Source organism: Passer domesticus, chromosome 11 (genome assembly GCF_036417665.1).
Source record: "Passer domesticus isolate bPasDom1 chromosome 11, bPasDom1.hap1, whole genome shotgun sequence".
NCBI classification, from domain to species: Eukaryota; Metazoa; Chordata; class Aves; order Passeriformes; family Passeridae; genus Passer; species Passer domesticus.
Window position 1 is genome coordinate 15,535,382 of NC_087484.1, and position 23,005 is coordinate 15,558,386.

Genomic DNA, 23,005 nt, shown 5'->3' on the forward strand with positions numbered 1-23,005 from the left:
TCTGCACCTAACAAACAGGAGTGCCTAACCTGAAGGGAATTACAAAGGAAGCCCCACAGATTTTGCAGGCATTTATTGTCTCCTTGGCCACTGGGATGCAGGGAATTACAGTTTACCTGAACATTCTCCTTGGATTTAATGATGCCAACCAGAAACTGTAGGAATTTGTGTAGTAGTTGCATGTCCCCCTGCCATGGCACTCTATGAATGGGACGGCCCGAAATTCTTCCAGACAAGACCCAGGAGATGCCAATGCTTGGCCAGAAGCCTCTGAGCCGGCACTTGTGTACTGCAACCACCAAAACATTCTGATGAGAACTTGGCCATCAGCTTTTAGTAAACTGCAAGCAAAAAAAGCCTCTCTTTCTAAAACTACCATATGTTCTGTGGTATATCTTGGACAAAATAAAATAAATGCAGATTCATCTGATAAAACTTACAATGAAGCACAGAAGCCTTCTGAAAATTCAAGCAGTTATGGCATTTCTTAAGTCCCTGCAAAGGCCTTTTTCAGGTCGATAAAATGCATAAAACTAACCAGTACAAAGCCTAGAAAACTAACCAGTACAAAGCCTAGAAAACTGGCTTCTGTCCAGTTGAGTAAAACAGTAACTACATTATAAATGAACCAAACTGGTGGGGGTGTGTTTTCATATTTTTTGTTGCACTGCTCACCTCTCCAAACACAAAAAGCAGAAAAGGCATTTTCCTTCTCTGATGTCGGTAAATGCTTGTAAAGTAGCTCTATAATAATTTACAACATTTTAAAATTAGTTAGAAAATACTATGTAACTTTGCTGATGTTGGAAACAAGTAAATTGTTTGAACCAAAGGCTAAAAAATTCTCTCATTCTTTTCCAAGTTTATTATTACTACTACTTGGGACCAAATCACAGGAGAAACAAAAACTTCACCCTGAACCTAAAAGGACTTTACATTATGCAAAAAAGAGGGGTTTAAAATTCTACTACCTTAGTTTTTAAATCCCTATGACATCCCACAAACATGAATAACAAAGATGAAATGCTGCATCCCCTATTATAAATACACTGTTAGTCTCATAAGCAATTCTCAATTTGCACTTCCATTATGAACTTTCTTCACTCATATCTAATTATGATATCAAAATTGCTGAGGCAGTCTTCTGTAGACAGTGTTCTGCATTTATTTTGATTTTAGTTTTCTGTGCAGTTCAGCCCCAAATCTGATTTTTAAAAGAACTTCCTGGCATAGAAGTTGGTCACTTATTTTTACGATTTTGTGTTCGGGACCAGTTGAACCACTCCACTCCCCAAACCTCTTTCCTAGATTTTAGCATAACTTGTGAAAGTGAATGCATGCAGTTATTTTTGTCAGACTAAAGTCCTTTAGTACTTCTCTCATATTTTCCACTTTTCTTCCTGCCACCTATTTTTGTGAACAGATCAGAATAATTGTTTCTATACTTTTGGAATTTAATAAGAATCAATATAATTATTTTCTACTTCTTGGCAGAGGCAAGAAAAAAAAAGAATTCAACATTTATTAACAAACAAATGAGCTATGAACAGTTGAAAACACCAATGAAAATGAGAGGACATAAAATGAAGAATTCAAGTTATTCAATTCCTTACCATAACAAAAGAAAAACCCTTCCAGAGAGACATCCAGCCATCTGGACATGCAGGAACTACAGTTGTTTGGCTGTGAACTGCTATTACCATTGCAGCTCCTTCACAGACAACACACCTGTGAAGGAAAGCACATACATTCAGTGCAGAGATGAGGGAAAACATGAAAGCAGAACAAATTTGTGCCTTCTAGGATGGTAGCTACCTCATGGCAAAGCATACCTTGCTATAAATGCTACTACTCACACAGGTTTGTGTGTTTAATGAGGGGTAAGTAAATTGAAGGCAATCTATACACCTTACCTTGCAGTTGCTTTGCAATCTCTACTAGAAACACCAGACTAAAACTGTTCTAAGATGAGAAGCAATTCCAGAGCACTTGAGCTTCTTAATTTTGCCTTTAACAAAGTAATGAGCAGTATGTTACCTTTTTCACATGCTCACTATTTTATGTTGTTCTGGTTTAGTTCAAAGTTCTGTATTTCTGTACCTTTATTTGCTAAGATTTGAAAAAGTAATCTTTATTTCCTAAATGAGGAAACTGAAGCCGAGCTACTGGACTGCAACAACAGGGTAGGGCAGGACAGAAGATAAGAGTGCAAGGCCTGTCTTCCCACCTTGGATTTTGCTGCTCTAGGTCTTTCATGTTTTTAGAACTTTTTTCTTACATTGTTCTCCATCCTTCTCAGCTATTCCAAGCATCTAGAAAGGGCCACACTTGCAGAACAGTGTTTCATAGCTGAGAACCTTCAGCTCCGTTGACAATGTTCTTCACCAACTACAGTAAATGCATCATCCAGAATTGAAAGCAGAACTTGATTTGTGCTATAATTCTAAATAACAAAGCTGTCTTTAATTTTAGTCTGTCTCTAATATCCATAATGATATGGTCTTAAGAAAACAATCCCTGCAATCACTAGGACCAGTGTGCCATTTTCTTATGCTGGCTCTGCAGCAATAGGCCCTGTGGTGGGACCCTAGCTTTATTCCAACTTTTCTTGAGAGTATCACTGAATATTTGACATACTTAGGTGAGCAATCAAAAAGCAGGCTGATGAAGTCAGTGCTTGTACTGGCTGAGACAGGCAGGTGTTTTTTTGCCACTTAATTGATGATGCCTCCAGGGCCTGTTCCAGGGCAGAAGAGCTAAAATTCTTAACTTCTTACCTGCTTATCTGGGGCTCTAGTGCCCTGCCAGAAATGGGTGCCATGTCTGGTGGCATCACCACTGCAGTGGACAGCCAGTAGGAGTAGTCATTGCGAGAAGCAAAGCTACAAACATCATTGGTGCTGCAGAACAAGAATGGCATGGTGCTGAACCTCTGCAAGCAGCTACCAGCTGTTCCTGGAAGACAAAAGAGGAGAGGTTTGTGGCAGTAGGAGATTAAATTTAGTGCAGTGACCAGAAGAGACACACAATGGCACCCAGTCTACTATAGGAAGAATTAAAACAGTTGTTAACTATAAGAAGAGTCTGTTCAGTAAAATTATATAAAAGCAAAATGCTTCTGGCTTATACAAAAATATCTATATCATAAACAAGGGCTAAGAACAAAATCTGTTACAATAATACCATCTTCTTGAATGGTATCAGCCCTTGACCCAGTAGCAGGGATTCAGCTGTTTAAACAAGTTTCTGGTGACATCATTCACACCCTAAAGTATCCCACTTAGGCTTCAAAGCCCACAAGATTCTGCTTCACATCCTGTGGTGTTACCGTCAGCCCTGCGCAAATGTTGTGAAGACTTATTCTAGGCACCTATCCATAACTGAATTCCTCCTCAAAAGACTTTAAGGATATCAACAAGGGAATATAGGAGTGCAGGAAAAAAAGGTGTCTTTTAAACCATGATTCCTGAATTGACTCCAGGTTGCTCTGGAGACAGATGGTTGAAACCAATGTTTATCTCAGACACTTACTGTAAATTTGCTTTCAGGACAACTTAGCATTTCTGGACTCTAAGAAAACAATCTGAATTTTTTTACCAATACAGTACCAAGATCTTGTCCATGTGCTCGTTCATTTCCTTGTACAAAGAGCAGTGAATAGCCAACATAGAGCTGGGATGTCCCATGTGGGCACGAAGGAATCTTTGTTGTCTGACTATGACGGGTAAAGATAAATCCTTTTCTTGTTGGACCAGCAATGGTAGTACCTGGTGATCCAGGTAACCCCTGCAGACCTGGAAAGCCAATCAATCCAGGCTGTCCTGTGGATGAGAAATAAATATTATTGCAATATTATAATTTTGTTTGAATTTTAATATCTTTTAAATTAGTGAAACTGCTTGAAAAGTAACAAAAAAATACCAATAACAAGATACAACTTAAAAACTGGTAGTATTTGTTCCAGATGTAGGAATTCCTTCAGACAGCTCAGGCAGCTTTCCACTGCATAGCTTCATGGCATAGTGAGGTATTTTAAAGAACCGTGGCCATTTTTACCAAGAAAAGCTTAAAGTAAAAACATTTTGTGATGCCTAAGTAAAAATATTCGGTTCTATTTTGACATAATAAAAAGGCACCCTAGTACCTACAGATTTCAAGTGACTAAATAGAAGTGATTAATACCAGAAGAGCACAGTCAAGGCATATTTCTGTAAATTATTATTTTAGTTGTGAACATGCAACTGTTAAAAGCTAAGAATGTGCTTACATATGTCCCTAAAGTTACTGTAAGTGTTCTGTAAATTACAGAACCTCAATACATGTAAGAGGAAGGATTTACAGAAATCAGCAGTACAATTTATCAGTAAATTCAGTTAGTACCAGTCAAACAGAGATTCTGCTTTCCTGTACCTCTTTGTCCTGGAAATCCCCTGTCTCCTTTTGGACCAGGCAATCCTGGATGTCCTGGATGACCAAAACGTCCTGGTAGACCTTTTACTCCTTTGGGTCCTAAATTGCAATCAAGCAAAAATACCCCAGAGGTATATGGCAGAAGTTATTCTAGATTTTAATAACTGGTAAAGAACAAAGTTTAAATCCCCACATAAATCTAGCTGTGGTAGAATAAAACATGAACTTACTAAGTTTTCACACTATCTATAGCGCAAGTGTCATCATCTTTCCTATCAGGAAGATTACAAGGCAATATTGAAAGTACTGCAGAAAATGAATGTACTTCACAGCAGAGGCCTGTCCCCTTGAAGAGCTCCTGCCTGGGGTGCAAAGCTGTGGTGTTGGGAAGGGTGGCCAGATACCCACTGCATATCCACATCACCCTCCCTTCTCCTTCCTTCCCCGTTGCTCATAGCTGTGCCAGGCTTCACTTCTGGTGCCAATGAGAAGAAGCCAGGTGTCCTTTCTTTCCCACCCAGACTAGGACAGACACACTGGAGCACATCTAGAGTACTTCTAGTACAGGTGGTAATTCCCTCCTCCCCACAAATGACAAATATCCCAAGCATGGTTCTGGTTGTATGAAAATGAGGAAGGTTTCCATTTACTCTATTCCTTAGGCTTGCATTGAGGGAGGTACTCACTGACTCACTGCAAGGGTGGAAGGCAGATGGAATGGGACAGGTTATAAATGTTAGCGTGTTAACAAGGGACAAAGAGCTATTTTTAAATATGGCAAAGATTTTAAAGACATGTCAAATTTCTGTGCAGAAATTTTTCCACCAACAACATGTTCTCCTAAGCAGCACACATAGACATGCATAGAGATAAAAATATAAGTCACCTTGTAGTCCAGGAATCCCTTGAATTCCTTGATCACCTGGTGTTCCTGGGATTCCTGGCAGTCCTGCAGGACCCTTGCTTCCTGGGATGGAGAATATTTTCCCAGAGACTCCAGGTGGGCCTAGCAGCAAAAATATAATGGAGATCTAATGCTTTATGTTAAGAGAAAGCAAACAAACTACCAAAAAAAAAAAAAAAAAAAAAACCCAAACCCAAAAAAAAAACCAAAAAAACCCCAAATAAATCAACCTAAGTGAGCTAGTACTGGAAGGAGAAGGGTTGGTTACCTTGCTGGCCCTTTGGTCCCCTTGGCCCTTCTGCACCTTGTGGTCCTGGGGGTCCTTGATTACCCTTTTCTCCTAAAAGAGGAGATTGAAGATATATCTGTCTGGTTTAAAATGTCAAAACAACTGTCAAAGTTCCAGAGGCTTGTTGAAGAGTCCTGCGTAATCCATGCAAAGTTCCCAAAGGGTAACACAGCCTATAGATTGGTTTGAAATGTGAAAGTGGGTTTCTTCACCTCTGCTGCAACTGTGTAATTTATAGATCAAGTGCATTTAATTTGTAAGATGATACTGTCATGCCTATCTATATGAAGGTTGGTCCATAAACCTAGTTTAAATTCTCAACTGTAGACTATATCCTTTCTATCTTACATGTTTTTGTCACTGGATTTGCAGCCTTCAGGTGGAGTTCAGCTCACATTAACCCTACTGTCAGTTATGCTGGAGGCTTTAAGAAAGTTGTAGAGTTTTTATTGAGAAATTTGATAAGTGATTCTTTTCACTGAGCACAAGATGAGGTCACATTCAGACCATGCTCCACAGTTCTGCTTGAAACAAAAGAATTAATTAAAAATATTTTTAATACCACATCAGGAGACTTAACATATGTGAAATTAGAGTTTTTTGTTAAATAAAGTAAGATTACTGTCTCTGTGGTTACTTAGCCAATTAGAACAAATTAAAAATGCACAATAGTTAGCATGGATCACTAACAGGTAGGTTAAACAGGTAATTATAATTCTGTGGGATTGTAAATCATGCAATTGAAAATAAGAATACTGGAGTAATGCAGGCCTACATCATATTTAAATCACTAGAAATTGTCTGAATTAAAAGGATTATTAGCTAGCTACTGGTTCAACTTACCCTCAGGAATGTGAGATTAATGAAGCCAATACATTTAACAGTTCATCTGCTTATAAACCGTAAATGAGATTTTAATTCAAACAGTTCTTACAGCAAACAAAGGACCCAATGCTGTAATTATGATTAAATTGCTCCCGAGTTCTGTAGCTAAGAAGTTGTCAAAAAGTCATATTTTCTAGCAGTGGTGGGATATTTCCAATTGGCAGACTCAGTGCCAAAGTTCTTACAGCTCATCACTCACTAAGGACAAACTTGTTTTGAATTTGCCTGAAATGGAGATTGTTGATGTGCCAGTCCTTCCTCACCTGAACTCAAGTTAGGACCACCCAGTACCTCAGTGAAAACTCTCTCAGTGAATGCTTTCATTTAGACCTGACTTACACCCTGATTTTCATGGGAAAACCTTGTGTCTCTAGAACCCCTCATACACAAATACTATTATAACTCAACATGTAAAAAATTATATTTGGCACACAGGCATGTACATAATACATATATGAATACCTTTTACACCTGGGAATCCAAGAAATCCAGGGTGCCCTCTAGCACCAGGATAGCCTGATCGACCTTCTATTCCCTGCAAAACAGAGAGAACATCAGTAAGAAACAGGAGCAGCATCTTCACACAATGAAATACATTTTATTTTTCTTCAGAATATTCAAAGCATTATGTTCACAGAATATTCTGTAACTAGAACTATCTGCTCCACTTTCAAGCATGTCAGAAATTGTCGTATTATTGTTCAGATTGTCCTGTAATACATAACAGCCAAGGAAATGACATACCAGGAATTAAAAAAACCCAATTCTCATTGATCCATTTAAGTCCATAAGACTTGCGCCTCATATCCATTTTATTATTTCCTCTACTACAAGGTGGTTTTGTGAAAATGGCTGGGAGGGGATGCTTGTTTGGGTTTGTTGTTTGTTTTGAAATTTTGGAGGGGTTTTTAATGGGTGTTATTATCTTTTCATGGTAAGAGCAGTCTATCAGTGCAGTAAGAAAGAAGCAGTATTCCTTTCACTGACTTTGGGACCAGGAGGGCCAATGTCACCAGCTGGGCCCCTTGGCCCTGGAATTCCATCCGCCCCTTGGACACCTTTGCTTCCTTTCACGCTGAGAGTGGAAAGGCCAGGAAGGCCTGGAAAACCAGGAGCACCTATACAGAAACATCAGAGTCAGGGAAGACTGCTGCCAGCAGCTTTGCACCTAGATTACACAGAACAGTGCAACATTCAATGGCTCCATGACCATACTCATGTTTATCATCTCAGTGATTTCCAAGGGAATATACACACTCAAAAAAAAACCAAAACAAAATTTTCCTAGCCTGGTAATTTAATCCAAGATCAGAATTTACAGTACTCTTTAACACGACAGGCTTTTGAATATCCTCCAGTTGTAGTTAAGTCTGGAATCACAGAATCATCTACATTGGAAAAGACCTTTAAGATCATTGAGTCCAGCTGAAAATGTTAACACTGCCATGTCCTCAGTAAACCATGTCCCTAAGTGCCACTCAAGCTATCCCAGTTTGTTAAAGTTGGATCTCAGCTGCCCCATGGACCACATGGGAAGAAAGCAAGATACTGCAATCAGGTGGACTCAAAAGCTTAGAGTTGCTTTAATTTAAATGCCACTGCATAGATCATGTTGTTTGCAATGGTAATATTGCATTAGCTGCTAAAGGGACCTGTTTAATTATGAAACTCTCTTGGGGGATATCCCTTCCAATCTTGAATTCTGGATAGGCTGACTTCTATTTTCAATTATCAGTATATCCTTTCGGACAAATAAGGAGTTCCAACAACACACCTGGTCTTCCATGTGCACCAGGAATACCTCTGTTCCCTTTCTGGCCAGTGATTGCCATGCCTGTGGTGCCTTGAAATCCAGGTAACCCCACTAAGCCAGGAGGTCCGATGGGTCCTCGGTCTCCCTGATGACCTTTCACACCTGGAGGCCCAGGAAAGCCAGGCAGTCCCATGTCCCCTTTGATTCCTGCAAAGTGTGGATATCACATGTGGGGAAGGCTGTCAAGACAATGAGGTGATGTGACAACTCTGAAAATGCGTTTCCTATATGGCAAAGGTGGAATTCAGCCCTTGTTTTTAGTACAGCGAAGTCCCCAAAGCCAGATTGCTACACTAAAGCAAAATAGTTCTGAGAAGACAGGACTCACACCAAGGTACACACCACCTTTTTAAATTAAAAAACTTCACAAATTAAAATAAACCCACTCCACTTCAGAGATTGTTCATCCCAATAAATAAACTTGAGAGGAGGATAAACAGACCAGAGAAGGGAATATTTATTGATGGATAAGTAGAAGAAATTCTTCTGTGTTCATCAGAACTAAAAAATCCTTTAAAACTATATCCCACCTGGAAGCATCAATATGAATGCAACAAAATAAGAGACTATTCCAAAAGGATATTGTTCTGAAGTCAATCTTAGAGTGCTTTAATTTTACTTTTTTAAGGTAAAGCAAATCACTGGATTTCTACCAGCACTAGAAATACAATGTAAAACCTAAAAAATGGGAATATTTTATTAATATAAAAGGGAAGAAGAACAAAATTAAAATCCAACCACTGCAGCTTTCTCAAAGTGTGCTTGTTATTCAGAAAGGTTTTGTTTTGATAAGAACATGCTCTGCTAATCAAATTATATATCACAGTAACATTTCAAAAGCTCTAGAATGTGTATGTCACCTTCACAAGACCACAGACGTCAGCTTCTTTATTTGCCTTTTACAACAATCTAAACTTTACAAGCTCCAACTCCTGACATTTAATATATAGGACCAAACCATTGACCAAAAGCACAGAATCACTCTTGATTTCCTCTGACACTCCTAGTGCCATTTCAAGCACCTGAAAGCAGGAGGCAACCAGATAATGGTTCTGGTATTTAAAAATTAAGCTGTTGCTTTTCAAAAAGACAACTCACCTCTACGTCCAGGAATACCTGGAAAACCAGGAATCCCTCTCCCTGGTGGCCCTGTAAAACATTAGGTCACATTACACTCAAAGTCTGAAATAATTTTTTGAAAACATCAGAGTTTTCTAATATTTCATACATTTTTTCGGAGATAATGGAATCAAAAGGTAGAGTTTAGTTCTATGTAAAGTAAAATGTATTATATCGACTTTTTCTATACAAAACCACAAATTAAATTTTTAAGTTTTTATTTATAGGAGGAACTCTTATTGGTCAATCTTATTTGAGGTACATTCTTCAAGAATAAGCTATTTATTTTCAGAGAAAAAAACAAAATAATCTGCACTTAATTTAGTTATTAAGAAAAATAGAAAAATAAATGTAAACAGCTATAAAATACGTTAACAATGATTACTTCAAACAGTGATTACTTCAACATGAGAATACTTTCTAAATGCTATGGATGCCTTCTCAGTACCTCCTTGATACTAACATGCAAAGAAATATTTTTCAGTGTAAAATTTTGTCAGAATTCAGTGTAGGACTAAATCTATCTGAACATTGATAACATCAGGAGTGACTTTTAAATTAAGTTTCACAACCCAAGGTTTAGATCATGGAAGCTTTCACTATTCATGCAGGAAAACACTGTGATTCCTTTTATTTTATATTCATGTAAGACAGAAAACTCCTGTGAAAGGATTTTGGTTCTTTTAAACTTTGAGATTAAACCCATAAGAGCTGTTAACAGCAGTACTTTGACTCTTGCAGACATGAACATTTTTAGGTGACATTACAGCTCGTGTAGAATAGAGCATTTGTAATGCACTTGGGTTGCTGACAGCATGTACAAAAATTACATAGAAAACCACATATAACCTTCTACTTGTAAACTTAGCTTTGGCTCCACAGAAGCTCCTTAGTAATCCTTCCCAAATCATCCTTGTCACTATAATTACAGAAGAAAAACCCAGTTGTAAAACAGAATGAAAATATGTCACTGCTGTTACCTGGTTCTCCCTTTACTCCTGGGGGGCCAGGCATACCATCCTGACCTTGAGTACCCCTTTCACCAACAAGTCCAGGTTTTCCAGGGACTCCAACAGCACCTGTGAATTAAATGGACTGCAATATAATTTTTACTTCTGTAATTTTGCAGTAAGAAGATTTGACTCCCCTTTATTAAAATTTAATGAGCTCAGCTACTTCAAAGATAGGGGTAGCTGTGTTGGTATAGAGGAGCATGTAGCTTGTATTGAGCTCACTGGACTTCAGTGGATTGAACACCCCCACTATTTTCACAGACATAATAAAGCCTTCAATGCATGCCTCTATGTTGCTACATATACACACTGCCCCTGAGGTATATTTTTAATTCTGTTTTAGTTCTGTTGCTTTAGCAGACAACTACAACTCTTCATTACTCCAGTTAGTTTTCTTCTCTTCATCTACCTATATCTTAGTTATTGTCTTTTAGGAGATTGAACCTAAAGAACTTTTCTTATAATTGTGTGGATATCACATCTTGAGACCCTTGGATTTATACTTAAAATAAAAAAAAAGGCAAAAAGCTTTCCAGTAGTGAAATAAAATTAAAAAGTTTTGCCTCAGCTGAACTGATAACATTGAAAAGGGGCCGTTAAAGGAGGTAAACAAAGCCTCGAACTGAAATGAAATCCCAAATCCAGGGCAGTGATTTAGGAGAGAAGCTATATACCATACCAGGAGGGCCTGGGACTCCCTGCTGTCCTGGGCGGCCCTGGCATCCTTTAGCACCAGCATCTCCAGGGGGTCCATACTGCCCTGTAAGAAGAAAGAGTGTGGCAGAGGGGAAATGGCATCACCTCTAGATCCAGATCAGTTTAAGAGCTTTGCTGTTGTTTCTGCTTTGGCCAGCTGCAAAAGTTCTGCAGGTGACACAAGCTGGCCTGGCTGCTGACCACAGAGGAGCTGTTCAGGTTTGCAGCAGTCAGTATAAGTCAGTGTGCACCCCATGCAGTTGGAGGAATTACCTTCTACAAGCCTGTCCCCAGCTCACCATCCCTCCAAAAGTACCCCATACCTGGGATTCCTGCACCTCCAGTTTCCCCTCTGATCCCATGTGGTCCTGGTACTCCTGTAAGCCCTGGAAGACCCTCGGAGCCCATTTCTCCTTTGCTGCCCAAAACTCCTGGGGGACCTGGATCTCCCTGAGAAATAGTTGTGCACACACAGGTAAAGAATCACAGTGTGGAATAGAAAAATCAATTTTAAGGGTTAAGTACATGTAATCACATTTCATTAGGATTTTCAGACAAAAACCAAAGCAGACTAAATATAAGGTCTTCTCATAATACCACTGATCTTTTAGACATCATTAAGATCCATTTTCAACCTTTATAAACCAAGTTGTTTTTAGATTTTTCCCTGGCACAGATTTCCCTTTAATTTTATTCTACCAGTTCTTTTGATCCAAACTTTCATTCCTCAGGTAATATGCAGCTATACAAAATACTGAATTGCATTTTTTTTCTTGAATCCGTACTGACTTTTTTCACAGTAATCTCATTGGGGCTACCCAGCTGATACTGAAAACAAATCATTTAGATTACAGGATTTATAGAGGAATTTACAGTCTCAGCCACACATTTCAGATAATCTCATAAGTAAAAAGACTTCGTTATTCAACAACCAGAACATGTGGAGTTAAACTATCCAATTGATCTGACTTAAAAATACTGGTTTGTTCAAAAAATACTTGTTTCTTCTTACTGTATTGCATCCAGTATATACATAAGTATATACTGGATGCAATACACATTACTAAGGAAAAAGTCTTGTGCAAGGATATTACCAAACAGTTCAAGTTTAGATTATAAAACTTTTGCATTTGCTACGACAAGTTTTTTGATGTACTTTTTAACATCCTTGTTCTTAATGAATTAGGAACTTTTACAGAAAGCAAGTTACTTCAAGATATTTCATCTTTATAAATAAGAAATTCTTGCACAAATGAAGTGAAATATAATGAAATAAACTTCTCCTGAGCAATGACACAACAGAATTTTCATATTTCTTACCACTAATGAATCAACTATTTCTGCAAACTCTGCAGCTCTTGCTTACAAGTTGTTCTGTTTCTATAGTCAAAGGCTCTGTCTAACAGGAAAGTTTTCCCACTGCCTTTATACCTTTGGACCAGGTTCTCCTGGAGGCCCAGCAGATGGGTACCCAGGATCTCCTTTGTCACCTGGAAAGCCACCATAGCCTGGTGGACCAGGGTCACCTGATGGTCCTGGAAAGCCTGGAGATCCTTTCTGACCTTTTGGACCTGGAAAAATACCAATACTGATACCATTCTTAAAAGGATCATAGCTGCATTTCACACTCCATGTTTTGTGATCTATTGTTTATATATAAAAATATTAATTCTTCATTAAAATTAAAAAATAATAAAATTACTTTACTTTTGTGATTTTATTTCTAAAAAGAAGCTCTTACATGTAACAATATATAAATTAAAGAATTTGGATAGAGGGGGAGAATTGCATTTTGCAAGTCAAGAAAATGCTGGGGTGAAGGTAAGTCTATGGATACTAAAGAATAAATCCCAGTCTAAGAATTGTGTGGTGTGCTGACAGCTCAGACCTGTGCAAATGCCTCTATAGAGCTCTATGAATTTGTAATATATCTTGGGAGAAAATTACCTGGAATTCCCATGTCCCCCTTGTCTCCAAATGCACCTGGGAATCCTTGTCCTCCAGGAATCCCTGGAAGACCCATAAATCCTTTGGCTCCTGCAAGATGTAGAAATTAATGTCGTGTCAGAACTGTCATGGATACAAAATCCTCTACCACACACCTTCTTTTGGTGTATTACTACTTTTTTGGATAATCAACATGAAACCTTTTGCCCCAGACACAGATAAAATTATCATTATTGTTTTCAGAAAGCCAAGGAAATAACAAATACCTTATGTATCAAGATTAAAAGTAAGGTTTGTGAACACAGCACTTAGGGGCAGCCACTACAATATATTATAGTTGAATGTGATCAAGATAATGAATTTGTATTTATTTTGTATTTGCACTGGACTCTCCTTTCATTGCTTGCACTCCAGTTCAGTTTACTTTTGTGCATGGAACAATCACATTATTACTTACTCATGACAGATTTCTCATGACTAGGACATAGCAAAAAGCTGAGTGTGACCAATGCAATTTTCCCCTTACTCCCTTATCTTGAGATTAATAGCTAAATTAGCACTCAGTTTAATGACTAAAATTTCCAGAAACATCTAGAATATTCTGTGAGCATTCTTTCTAAATGCCAGTGTGCCAATGCCTGACATTTTTAAAGCTGCTTTTCACTGGAAATCTGCTAACTTTTGAAATACAAGTCAAATATATAAGTTTTGAAAAGGGAAATATAATTCATCTAAAATAAAAAAATTCCTAAAATATTTTTTGTGCAAACTTGTAATATTTTATAATTGATTTTTAAATAATATTGCAAATTCAAACTTCTTTTTGATTTTTAGAAATATTAATTTTTATTCATTGGTTTATTCAGCTTTTAGACTTTGTTATTCAGGATTTAATATTATTTTCTATTTGTCATCCTAAACAATGGTCTATATTTAAAAGAAAAAGAATCATTTGGTGATAGCTGCTATGACTTTCAAACTGCAGCTTTTGAAATTGCTCAGTTTCAGAATTCTCAGGAAAGCTTGAGAGTTAATAAAGAGAATGTAGTGCTGCTCTGGAGCCAGTTTGGTGTGCATTGGAGCAGCAGTACCTCCCTGCCCACGTGGCACAGGGATTTTCAATATCCACATTCCATACCTGGTGGACCAGGCATTCCTTCAGACCCATCAGCACCTGGTGGACCTTGCACACCAACATCTCCTTTTTCTCCCCTTACCCCCATTCGGCCTCGAACTCCTAAAATGAAGTTTCATTTAAAAGATATTACAAAACAACATCTTAGAATATAACTTTTGTACAAAGTTTAACATTTTATAACTCTTTAAGCTAATGAAACAGAAGTAGAGCACAGGATTTTCACTCTGAACACTCATAAGCAAAACAAACACCTTCTGTATTTTTCATGTGGAGGCAATAGGAAGTTCCTGAGAGCTTCCATAGGAAAATACCAATAGAAAAAGCCAGATAGCATGAGTTAAGCATTTACAGCTCATACAGAGAGTCCATATTAATGTTGCAAACAAAGGAGTTTTTCTGGCAGTCAAGTACTTCTGAGCAGATTTAATGTCTTTGCAATCCAGCATCTGCTTGGCAAGTGCAGCCATTTCTGTGCTCACAGGATAAGAAAAATGTAAACATGAATGTATAGCATATATGTATAGAAGCCTCCTGGTACTACTGATACATTATTTAGAAAATAAGAGCTTTTTAAAGGAATTAGGACTTCCTAAAATTGAACTGAATATTCAATGTAATATCCAACTATTCCATAAATAAGAAGACAGTTCTAGTGTTTAGCAGTAATTATTTCAAAACAATGTGAGTACTATCAGCAGTAGAGTCAGTTTATTCCATATTTTAGAGTCCACTGGAACTGCAAAACAGATGACAACCCTGACTAGTTTTAATGACAGAACAATGAATGTGTACCTTTTAAACCTTGTTCTCCTTTGTCCCCAATAGCAACCAAGGTCTCAGATGGTCCAGGAAAACCTTTATCACCTGGTTCACCTTTTTCTCCAAGAAATCCTTTTCTTCCCTTTATTCCTGGAAAGCCAGGAGAACCTGCAAGAAAACAGAGTGAAATTTTCTAGATGACTAGATGATATAATAAAGCAAACCAGATAATGCCAATCTTCAAGAGCAATTGTAACTGACATATGTAAATATACATTGCAAAACAACCTAAACTAGCTTCTTAACTGCTCCAATCATCAATAAAACACCCACAAGTACAGATGACTTATAGCAACTAATGCTTGTGTTTCCAGCAAGATGTGGAAAATATTTCTTATAGTGGATAAATGTACAATCTTATGTCTGTTAAATAAATATAATAATGGTAGCCACAAAGGAAAAAAAAAAGGCAAAAAGGCTCTCTGCTCTTTATTGAGAAAATCATCAGCCACTTAAAAAAATGAAAAAGAAAAGATGGCAAGTCAAAACTGCTAAAAAATATGATGCTGCCATTCAGTCTGCAGACTGCACATACACAGAAGAGAGACTTACCGAAACTCAAAGAAATTCCAGTACAATATCTGTACTCAGGAGTGATAATACACACAAAAATGGATCACAAGACTAACTTGAGCATTGAAATTCCTGTATTGTAAGTGATAAGAAAGGCAGATAAAGTATCCACTCACCTTGGATACCAGGGTTTCCTGGTCTTCCAACTATGCCAGGAGGTCCAGGAATTCCTAACAGTCCCATTACTCCTGGATCTCCCCTTGCACCTGTGGAATTGAAGCAATAGGAACATATTTGTTAGTATTAAATCAGTTAAATAGAACATTACTTCAGAAAACTACACATACACCTGTCATTTCAGTGTTTAATTGCTTATTTTATTTTTTCTCAATTTCTGTAACTGTCCAAGCCAGTTTTCCCATCCTTAACCACAGGATCATGACTTATAACCCCCCAAATTACCTAAATTAGTAGCTGCAACAGCTCCTACCAATGAATTAAATAACAGTAAGGATCATGCATCTGAGATACCCACACAGGGATGAGAGATCAGTCATGAGATGTGTGGGAATGACATTCCTTTCAGGCTCAGGAGTCAAAGACCAACTGGGAAATAACTCCCTCAAATGCCACCAGAAGTCTATGTTTGCATAACTCAGTCAAGTGCTACATGTTTATCAAAAGCTTGACAGATTCTCAATATAAAAAGGCATGTACCATCTCCTTCCCACAGTGTAATGATTTGATTTTAAAGAAAAATCTTTGCTAGAAATGAGAAGCATTATATGACTGATATATTTTATTCTTCAAAACAAATTTCAACATATTTCTGAAAGAAAAAAACAAATCAACCCTACAGGGACCACTTAGCTTACTCAAAGTTAGCTCTGGTTAGTGACAGAGCTTGATCTGACTCAGCTCTGTCAGACTCTAGATCTGAGGTTATAAGAAAAAGAAGCTGGCATTACAAACTACTTGAAAAGGGATGCTGAGTAAGAACTAAACACTTTGCAATTCCATTGTTCTGAGGGAGTTGCTTTGAATATTAACTATTTCATGTCCTACTGCAAGGGCATGCCTGTACAAAAACTACATAAAACACTGTTCTCAGAAGACTGTTATAGAAAATTCCACACTGTGTCATGAGAGCTTCAAGATATGCTCATCCTTTAAGGAAGAATGATAATTAGTTTTTCATAAAAATCTCAAAGATAAATAAAACCTGTTGATGGAAAAATATTTCAGCATCTTCAGTCTGGAAAAACATTACCTCTTTGCAAAACACCTTTCTGCAAAGACTCAATTTGCTACATCAAAACAAATACTTGGGGAAACCTTACCTGGCAAACCAGAGATTCCTGGCCTTCCAGATTGTCCCTTGGGACCAGGTAATCCCATATTTCCCTGAAGACCTATTAATCCAGGTTCCCCAGGCTTTCCATAGATTCCTGGGATACTCAAACCAGGAGCACCCAGCTTTCCTTTTGAACCTTGTAAACCTCTTCCTCCTAAGAAAAGTGCAGGACAGTGTAGTATGGTAGATCTGTCTGAAAAACAAACCTTCATCTCTATCTTTACATCATAAGCATGAAACTCTTCTTGAACTCTGCCTGTTTGAGGCTAAATATGAGATCTGTAAGGCAACAAATACATTCAGAAAATCTTATGAGGGCTGTAGGTTGGGATTTTTGAAAAGGAGGGAAAAATAAGTGAGAGTAGACAAACCTGTTCTTTCCCAGAAAAAGAAGAAAAACCCAAATATGAAAACCCCATCAATTTTGCATTCATTCTAAAATTCTATTTTTAAAACTCTTTTGAGATCATATATAGGAGAAGGAATGTGCTGTATATCTGTGGTTTTTTTGGAAAGAAAATCATATGCAGTACAGGCAGGTACTTTTGGCACCCTAAATTATTTTCCTACCTAGTTGAGCTCTTCCTTTCACTTATTACTTTATCAATCCCATTACACCAGAGAATCTAAGTTCATTTGCACATGGGAGATATGACTGAAATAGCTATCCTTTATCCTGTGGAATTTGGGTCAGTTTGTGATCACCTTTTATACTGCCCAATGCAATCTGAATCTTAATCCATCTTCATCAGTGCATGTGCTTCCTCCCATCTACAGAAAGAACATCTTTTAAATGGACTCATATTTTCTTGCATACTATTCCATAACCAATATCCAGAAACATTTTCAGCTCCCTCAGGCCATTGGAGGGCAGAAACCAAACAGATTCACCCAGTCAAGTAGCATCTTTGGGTCAGAAAGTCCTACCTGGTGGGCCTGTAGCTCCCTGGCCACCTGGCAAACCTGGCAGGCCAATAAGACATTCAGCAGGTTTCCCTGGAAAACCCGGGTCTCCAGGAGCTCCAGGTGAGCCACGATCTCCTAAAAGACATGAGAGTGGATTCACAGCTGAATTAAGTTTTAGGCTTTCAGTGAACCTTGTTTGACTCGATTTTCCTTAAAATAATGTGCTGTGCTCTCTGAGCTCCTCTGGCAACATTACCTCTTAGGCCATCATCACCATCATGCCCGGGATGCCCTGGTAGGCCTGGGAGTCCTGGAAGTCCACCTTCACCTTTTGAGCCAGGGCTGCCATGGCCTCCTGGTGAACCCATTCTTCCTGGCTCTCCAGGAATAACCATGCCTGGCTCACCCTGCAACACAGAGAGAAATATAAACAATCCTCTCTGCTTTGCAGATCTGCCAAAACATTTTCTCCACTGGAGTAATAATGACCTTATTTTATTAGGGTAATTCTCTTAATTCCCTTTGGATGTTTCACACTATAATTTCTAATGGCTTCAATTCAGCAGACCTCTGGATGTTCCTTATTAGCTAGCTGAGTAATTAATGTAGACAACTTTTTAACTTTGTCTCCTAGCCCTAAGAAGTTCCTACTCAGCAATGCAAGACACTTCTCTCCATTTGGACTTTACTGCATTGAGATGCCTTCTGCAGCTGTGAATATCTCTCTGAAAGTGGGGGTGAAGTTTTTGCAGTTATAACATTTCCTTTATTTTTATATAATAAAAATAATATATAATATATATCAAATTATTTATTTGAATGATCAAGGGTAGCACCCAGATATGCCTCAGGATACCCAGTCACTTGTTGGAGTTTTTTTTAAAATCATTCTTCGTTCTTCTGCATATTGTTGTTCATGAAGACTGCTTTTATCACAAATGTCCCAAGTGCATTCCCTGACTGGAAACTTTGAATTAGTAGGTTTTTTAGCTACTGAAGTGCTGGTTGCAGCAAATCAATATGTTCATAAAGCAGATCAGTAGACCTGAGTTTATACCAGTCACTAATGATATACTTGGACCACAGAGGCAACTTCGCATCCAGATGTTCTGTAGCATCAAGTACAGATTAAAAAATTTAAAAAATTCACAGCTTCAACTGCCTTCCTTTTTCATATCAAAAAAAACCACACAAAAGAATGACATATGAGTACAAAGAAAGAAATGCCATGTGTTCAAATAATTTAGGTGGTAATATTTTGTTCAAAAATGGAATCCTAATTACAGACTAGTCAAGAATCAGTAGATTAGCTTTTGTTAATCAGCAAGAGTGGCTGCAGTATTACCTCCAACCTTCTTTCTTCATGCTTCAATTTAACAGGGCACCTGCTTAAACTAAATACATACCTAATTGTCAATTACCTCCATCAAATTTATGCTTAATTGGATTTCTGAACAGGCATCTTTTCAGCAGCTGTGGCCTTAATTTTTTTTTTTTTTCTTTTCTGTAAGCAATGCAAAATCCTCCTTGTGGTCTGAAAGCTGAAGTAGGAAAACATCCCAAACACTTGGAATTCTGAAATCTTGTATTTGGATAAAAAATTTTGGCTTGAGCCCCTTTTTATAGAAAGAATTTAATTTTATAGTTTGTGCATGACTAGTCAGTAAGTGATGAATTCCTATATTCCTTACAATTTCTAATTTATTTGCTCAGTATAAAATTGAATTAATGAGACCTATGCAAAAGCTTGTGCTGTATTTGTAACCAAACCTTTTGTCCTGGTTGTCCTAGGTTTCCAGCTCGGCCTGGATCTCCAATCTTTCCTTCACAACCTGGTGGCCCTCTGCCTCCTGCAAGTCCTTTATCTCCTGCAAAAAGGAATTAAATGGCAGTACAGATACTTTATTTTATAAAAGGATCCTTGCATGTGTGCAGTTATGAGCCTCTGACACTAATGCAGCTTACATGAGCTGAAGGCAGGATCTTGATTTCAGAGCTTATGTGACACATGGCATCTTGTTCCTTACAGAGTCACTCAAAATTGACTGAAGCACTGCTTGTTAATTAACTGACTTAAAGCAAGTCACCTTTTTTTTCAAGTGAAGCCATTCTGATGTTAGTTTCTGCTGTTCTTTTTAGCAAGCAGCTTGGTACAAGTTTCAGTATCTGAGCTTTTTTTGTTAACTCATGTCCTTTCAGGATTATGAGAATTTCCTAGTATTTCTAGGGTTCAAGAGGAGTTATAACTTTGCATGAGGAATGGCTAAATTTACAGTATTGAAAATGCTTTCTATTACCTGCATATTAGGGCAGGTATTGCATTGTACATAACCAAAATTGATTAAAAAAAAAAGTACTTGGACACTTATACAGCTCTGTCTCTGTAACACATATCCAGGTAAAGAGAATCCATCTGAATTAAATACAGCACTCAGATGAGATAGCTGCACCTGTTTGGGCAGTATTCCAGCAAGCATCAATGTCCTTAAAAATATTTTCCTACTGTCAGCTTTGATACTTCATACTCTGAAATAACTCAAAATATTTTAAACTTGCCATTTCTAGGACTTCAGGCAGTAAATTACAAGATTAATGCTAAAAAGTAAATTACAAGACTAATGCTAAATTACAAGATAAGTGCTAAAAGCACTTATCTGTTTGTTAATTGATTTTCTTTTCTTAACTTGCTAATTATTTTAAGGTGTACTTAATTTTTTTTTTGTTTTGCTTTTTTTTTTTAGATCAAAAAGAGTATTTTACCTTTTGGACCTGGGTTCCCAGGAAACCCAAGCCCTGGAAAGCCTGTGTCACCCGTTGGTCCTGAAAGTCCTGGATCACCTGGCTGACCTCTTGCTCCAACCCTACCTGCCCAAAGAAAAGAAATAAACTGAGTTGTCTTACCACAGAACATCAACTTGTAAGATTATGTGTGTTATAATTGATTATTAATAAGGACACAACTGTAGATTATATTAGGATTTAGACACCATTTCTCCACTGCAGGTTTTCACAGTGAAAGTGCTAATTGCATTCACAGTGTCAAAGCATTTATGAGTCTGTGAGTTAAGTTTTTATGCAATCTGGCCAAATTCCAGACTCCTAGAAACAGCTACATCCAGACATGAATCTTCCACTTCTTGAAAGGTTCCAAACACACTTTATAGGGGTGAGACTTGAAACAGAAGCAACTACAAAAACAAACTACCATAAAACTTTAAAAAAAAAAACTTCCTATGCTGTTCAGGACAGTTTTAAGGACTACTGTTCTACAAAATCCAAGCAAAGATGCCTTACAGTTAACCAATCTCTGATTTTAACTGTTTTACTGATTTAGTGCTGCACTCACCAGGCACTCCTGGGGGTCCAGGTAAACCATGTGGTCCCTGAGGTCCTGGCAAAGCAGGTAATGGAGTTGCCCTACTGGTCTCTCCTTTCATACCTTCAGCAAATACATTATAAAATATTACAAAGGCATATAGTTTGGAAATGTCAAGCTATTAAAAATATGAGTGATCAATCTACTTGGCTAAAAATGTAATTATCTACAGTTGCCATATTTCTGAAATTCCAACAGATTTTGAAAAGCTTTCACACTCTGACTTAAGTAAAATCATATTATTGACACCTGCAGTCTTCCTCTCAGCCCTCCTGCAGTCTAGGGGAGACACTGAAAAAGAAGCACAAAGTCACCAGGAAAATGACACAACTGACAAGTGCTTAAATCTTCAACTCCATGTCATAAAGGCTTCAGTGGGCATTGTCTTTAAGCAAGCTTGATTATATCTGGCACTCAGCTGAGTTCTTCCACTGGTATGTTTCCAGCACTCAAAAATTATTAAGCCCTCTACATTTAACCTGCTGGCTTAGATTATACTAATGGTGACAACAGGTTGGATATTTGATTAGTTAGTCTTTCTCCAGAGAAGTCACTCAAGCACTAGAATACATTGCCCAGAGATAATGTGCTGTCTCTGCTCTTGGAGGTTTCAAAGGACCAACTGGATAATGCCTTCAGCAAACTGGTCTGATCTCATGGCAGTCCCAGTGCTGAGATGAAGTTCAGGCAGCACAGAGTTCCTTCCTACCTCAATTATCTTTTCACCCCAATATTTGTGTACTATCTTCAGAGGTACACAAATTGGGAAAATGTTCTCAAAGTCCCATGGAAAGGAGAGGATTCACATATTTCACTATAAAAAGAGACCTGGACCAAGTCTGGGCAAAAGGAGGAAGAAAGCTGTGGAGGAAGGCACGTTGTGGCACTTTTGTGTTCCCCTTGGGATGCCTTTTGCAGCTGCAGTGTGCCTGGAGCTCTGGGCTTTGTAGTTTTCAAAACCCTAACCCCTAGGTGTAATCCTAACCCTAGGCATACACCTAACCCTCAATGAGGCAGTAATAGGTCTATGGTGTTTATGTTGGTGCCAAGTAGAAACGCAGGGAGAGAGCTATGTTGTGGCAGTTCTGTGCTCCCCTTGGCATGCCTTTTTTAGCTGCACTGGGCTCTGGGCTTTTGTAGCTGTGTTCCCAAGTTAGTAAATTATGTGTTTGATTTCAGTCTATCTTTGCAATGTTAGGCTTGTACTCCGTAACATACGGAAAACACAGTAAAATAGGAAGTTACTAACCTGCTTCTCCAGGTAATCCAGGTGGTCCAGGTATTCCTTTAGAGCCTTTAAAACCTCTTACTCCTTGTGGTCCATAACCTGCCAGACCAGGAAGCCCCATTTCTCCAGGAAGACCAAGTCCACCAGGTAATCCAGGTAGTCCTCTATCTCCTTTTGATCCAGCCAATCCCTAATGATTACACATGTACACCAAGAATTACTTGCTTTCCACACCAGTTTTCTTAACAAAATTCCCATTTCTCTATAATCTTGTATTATTTTAGTAACAGATTAACTCTGATAATTCAAGCAAAAACTTTTCCACTGATTTATTTGTGATTAAGTGAATATGAATTTGAATATCAATGGTTACAAATGGCTATTAAGAGGGAAATACTACAAATAAATATAATTACCTGACTTTTTCTAATCACTGTGTTCTTGCACTGTACACTTCTGTTTTGAATCATATTTAGCAAAAAAAAACCAACCCCACATAAGCTCTGACTCTCCTTGAATTCTGTGGATTCATGCTTAGAGACATTCATATCTGGATCATGTTAACAGTTTCTCAACCAACATAAGAATTATTAGT

The 23,005-nt window shown here is 37.9% G+C and overlaps 1 protein-coding gene across 3 annotated transcripts in view; it reads right to left on the minus strand.

The window, feature by feature from the left end:
* The window catches only part of COL4A3 (collagen type IV alpha 3 chain), a 57,990-nt gene that overhangs the window by 2,772 nt on the left and 32,213 nt on the right, over window positions 1–23,005 (minus strand). For all 3 annotated transcript variants that reach the window (XM_064385934.1, XM_064385933.1, XM_064385935.1), the window contains 26 exons: window positions 22,432–22,600; window positions 21,153–21,245; window positions 20,567–20,671; window positions 19,577–19,674; window positions 18,063–18,213; window positions 17,828–17,941; window positions 16,887–17,054; window positions 15,723–15,812; window positions 15,007–15,141; window positions 14,215–14,313; window positions 13,077–13,166; window positions 12,561–12,700; window positions 11,453–11,579; window positions 11,113–11,193; window positions 10,401–10,499; window positions 9,400–9,450; window positions 8,263–8,448; window positions 7,476–7,606; window positions 6,951–7,023; window positions 5,583–5,654; window positions 5,297–5,416; window positions 4,411–4,509; window positions 3,609–3,821; window positions 2,778–2,955; window positions 1,614–1,728; window positions 117–289 (listed from right to left, as the gene is read on the minus strand). In XM_064385934.1, coding sequence (XP_064242004.1) covers window positions 117–289; window positions 1,614–1,728; window positions 2,778–2,955; window positions 3,609–3,821; window positions 4,411–4,509; window positions 5,297–5,416; window positions 5,583–5,654; window positions 6,951–7,023; window positions 7,476–7,606; window positions 8,263–8,448; window positions 9,400–9,450; window positions 10,401–10,499; window positions 11,113–11,193; window positions 11,453–11,579; window positions 12,561–12,700; window positions 13,077–13,166; window positions 14,215–14,313; window positions 15,007–15,141; window positions 15,723–15,812; window positions 16,887–17,054; window positions 17,828–17,941; window positions 18,063–18,213; window positions 19,577–19,674; window positions 20,567–20,671; window positions 21,153–21,245; window positions 22,432–22,600 — 3,170 coding nt within the window. The remainder of the gene's footprint in view (window positions 1–116; window positions 290–1,613; window positions 1,729–2,777; window positions 2,956–3,608; window positions 3,822–4,410; window positions 4,510–5,296; window positions 5,417–5,582; window positions 5,655–6,950; window positions 7,024–7,475; window positions 7,607–8,262; window positions 8,449–9,399; window positions 9,451–10,400; window positions 10,500–11,112; window positions 11,194–11,452; window positions 11,580–12,560; window positions 12,701–13,076; window positions 13,167–14,214; window positions 14,314–15,006; window positions 15,142–15,722; window positions 15,813–16,886; window positions 17,055–17,827; window positions 17,942–18,062; window positions 18,214–19,576; window positions 19,675–20,566; window positions 20,672–21,152; window positions 21,246–22,431; window positions 22,601–23,005) is intronic.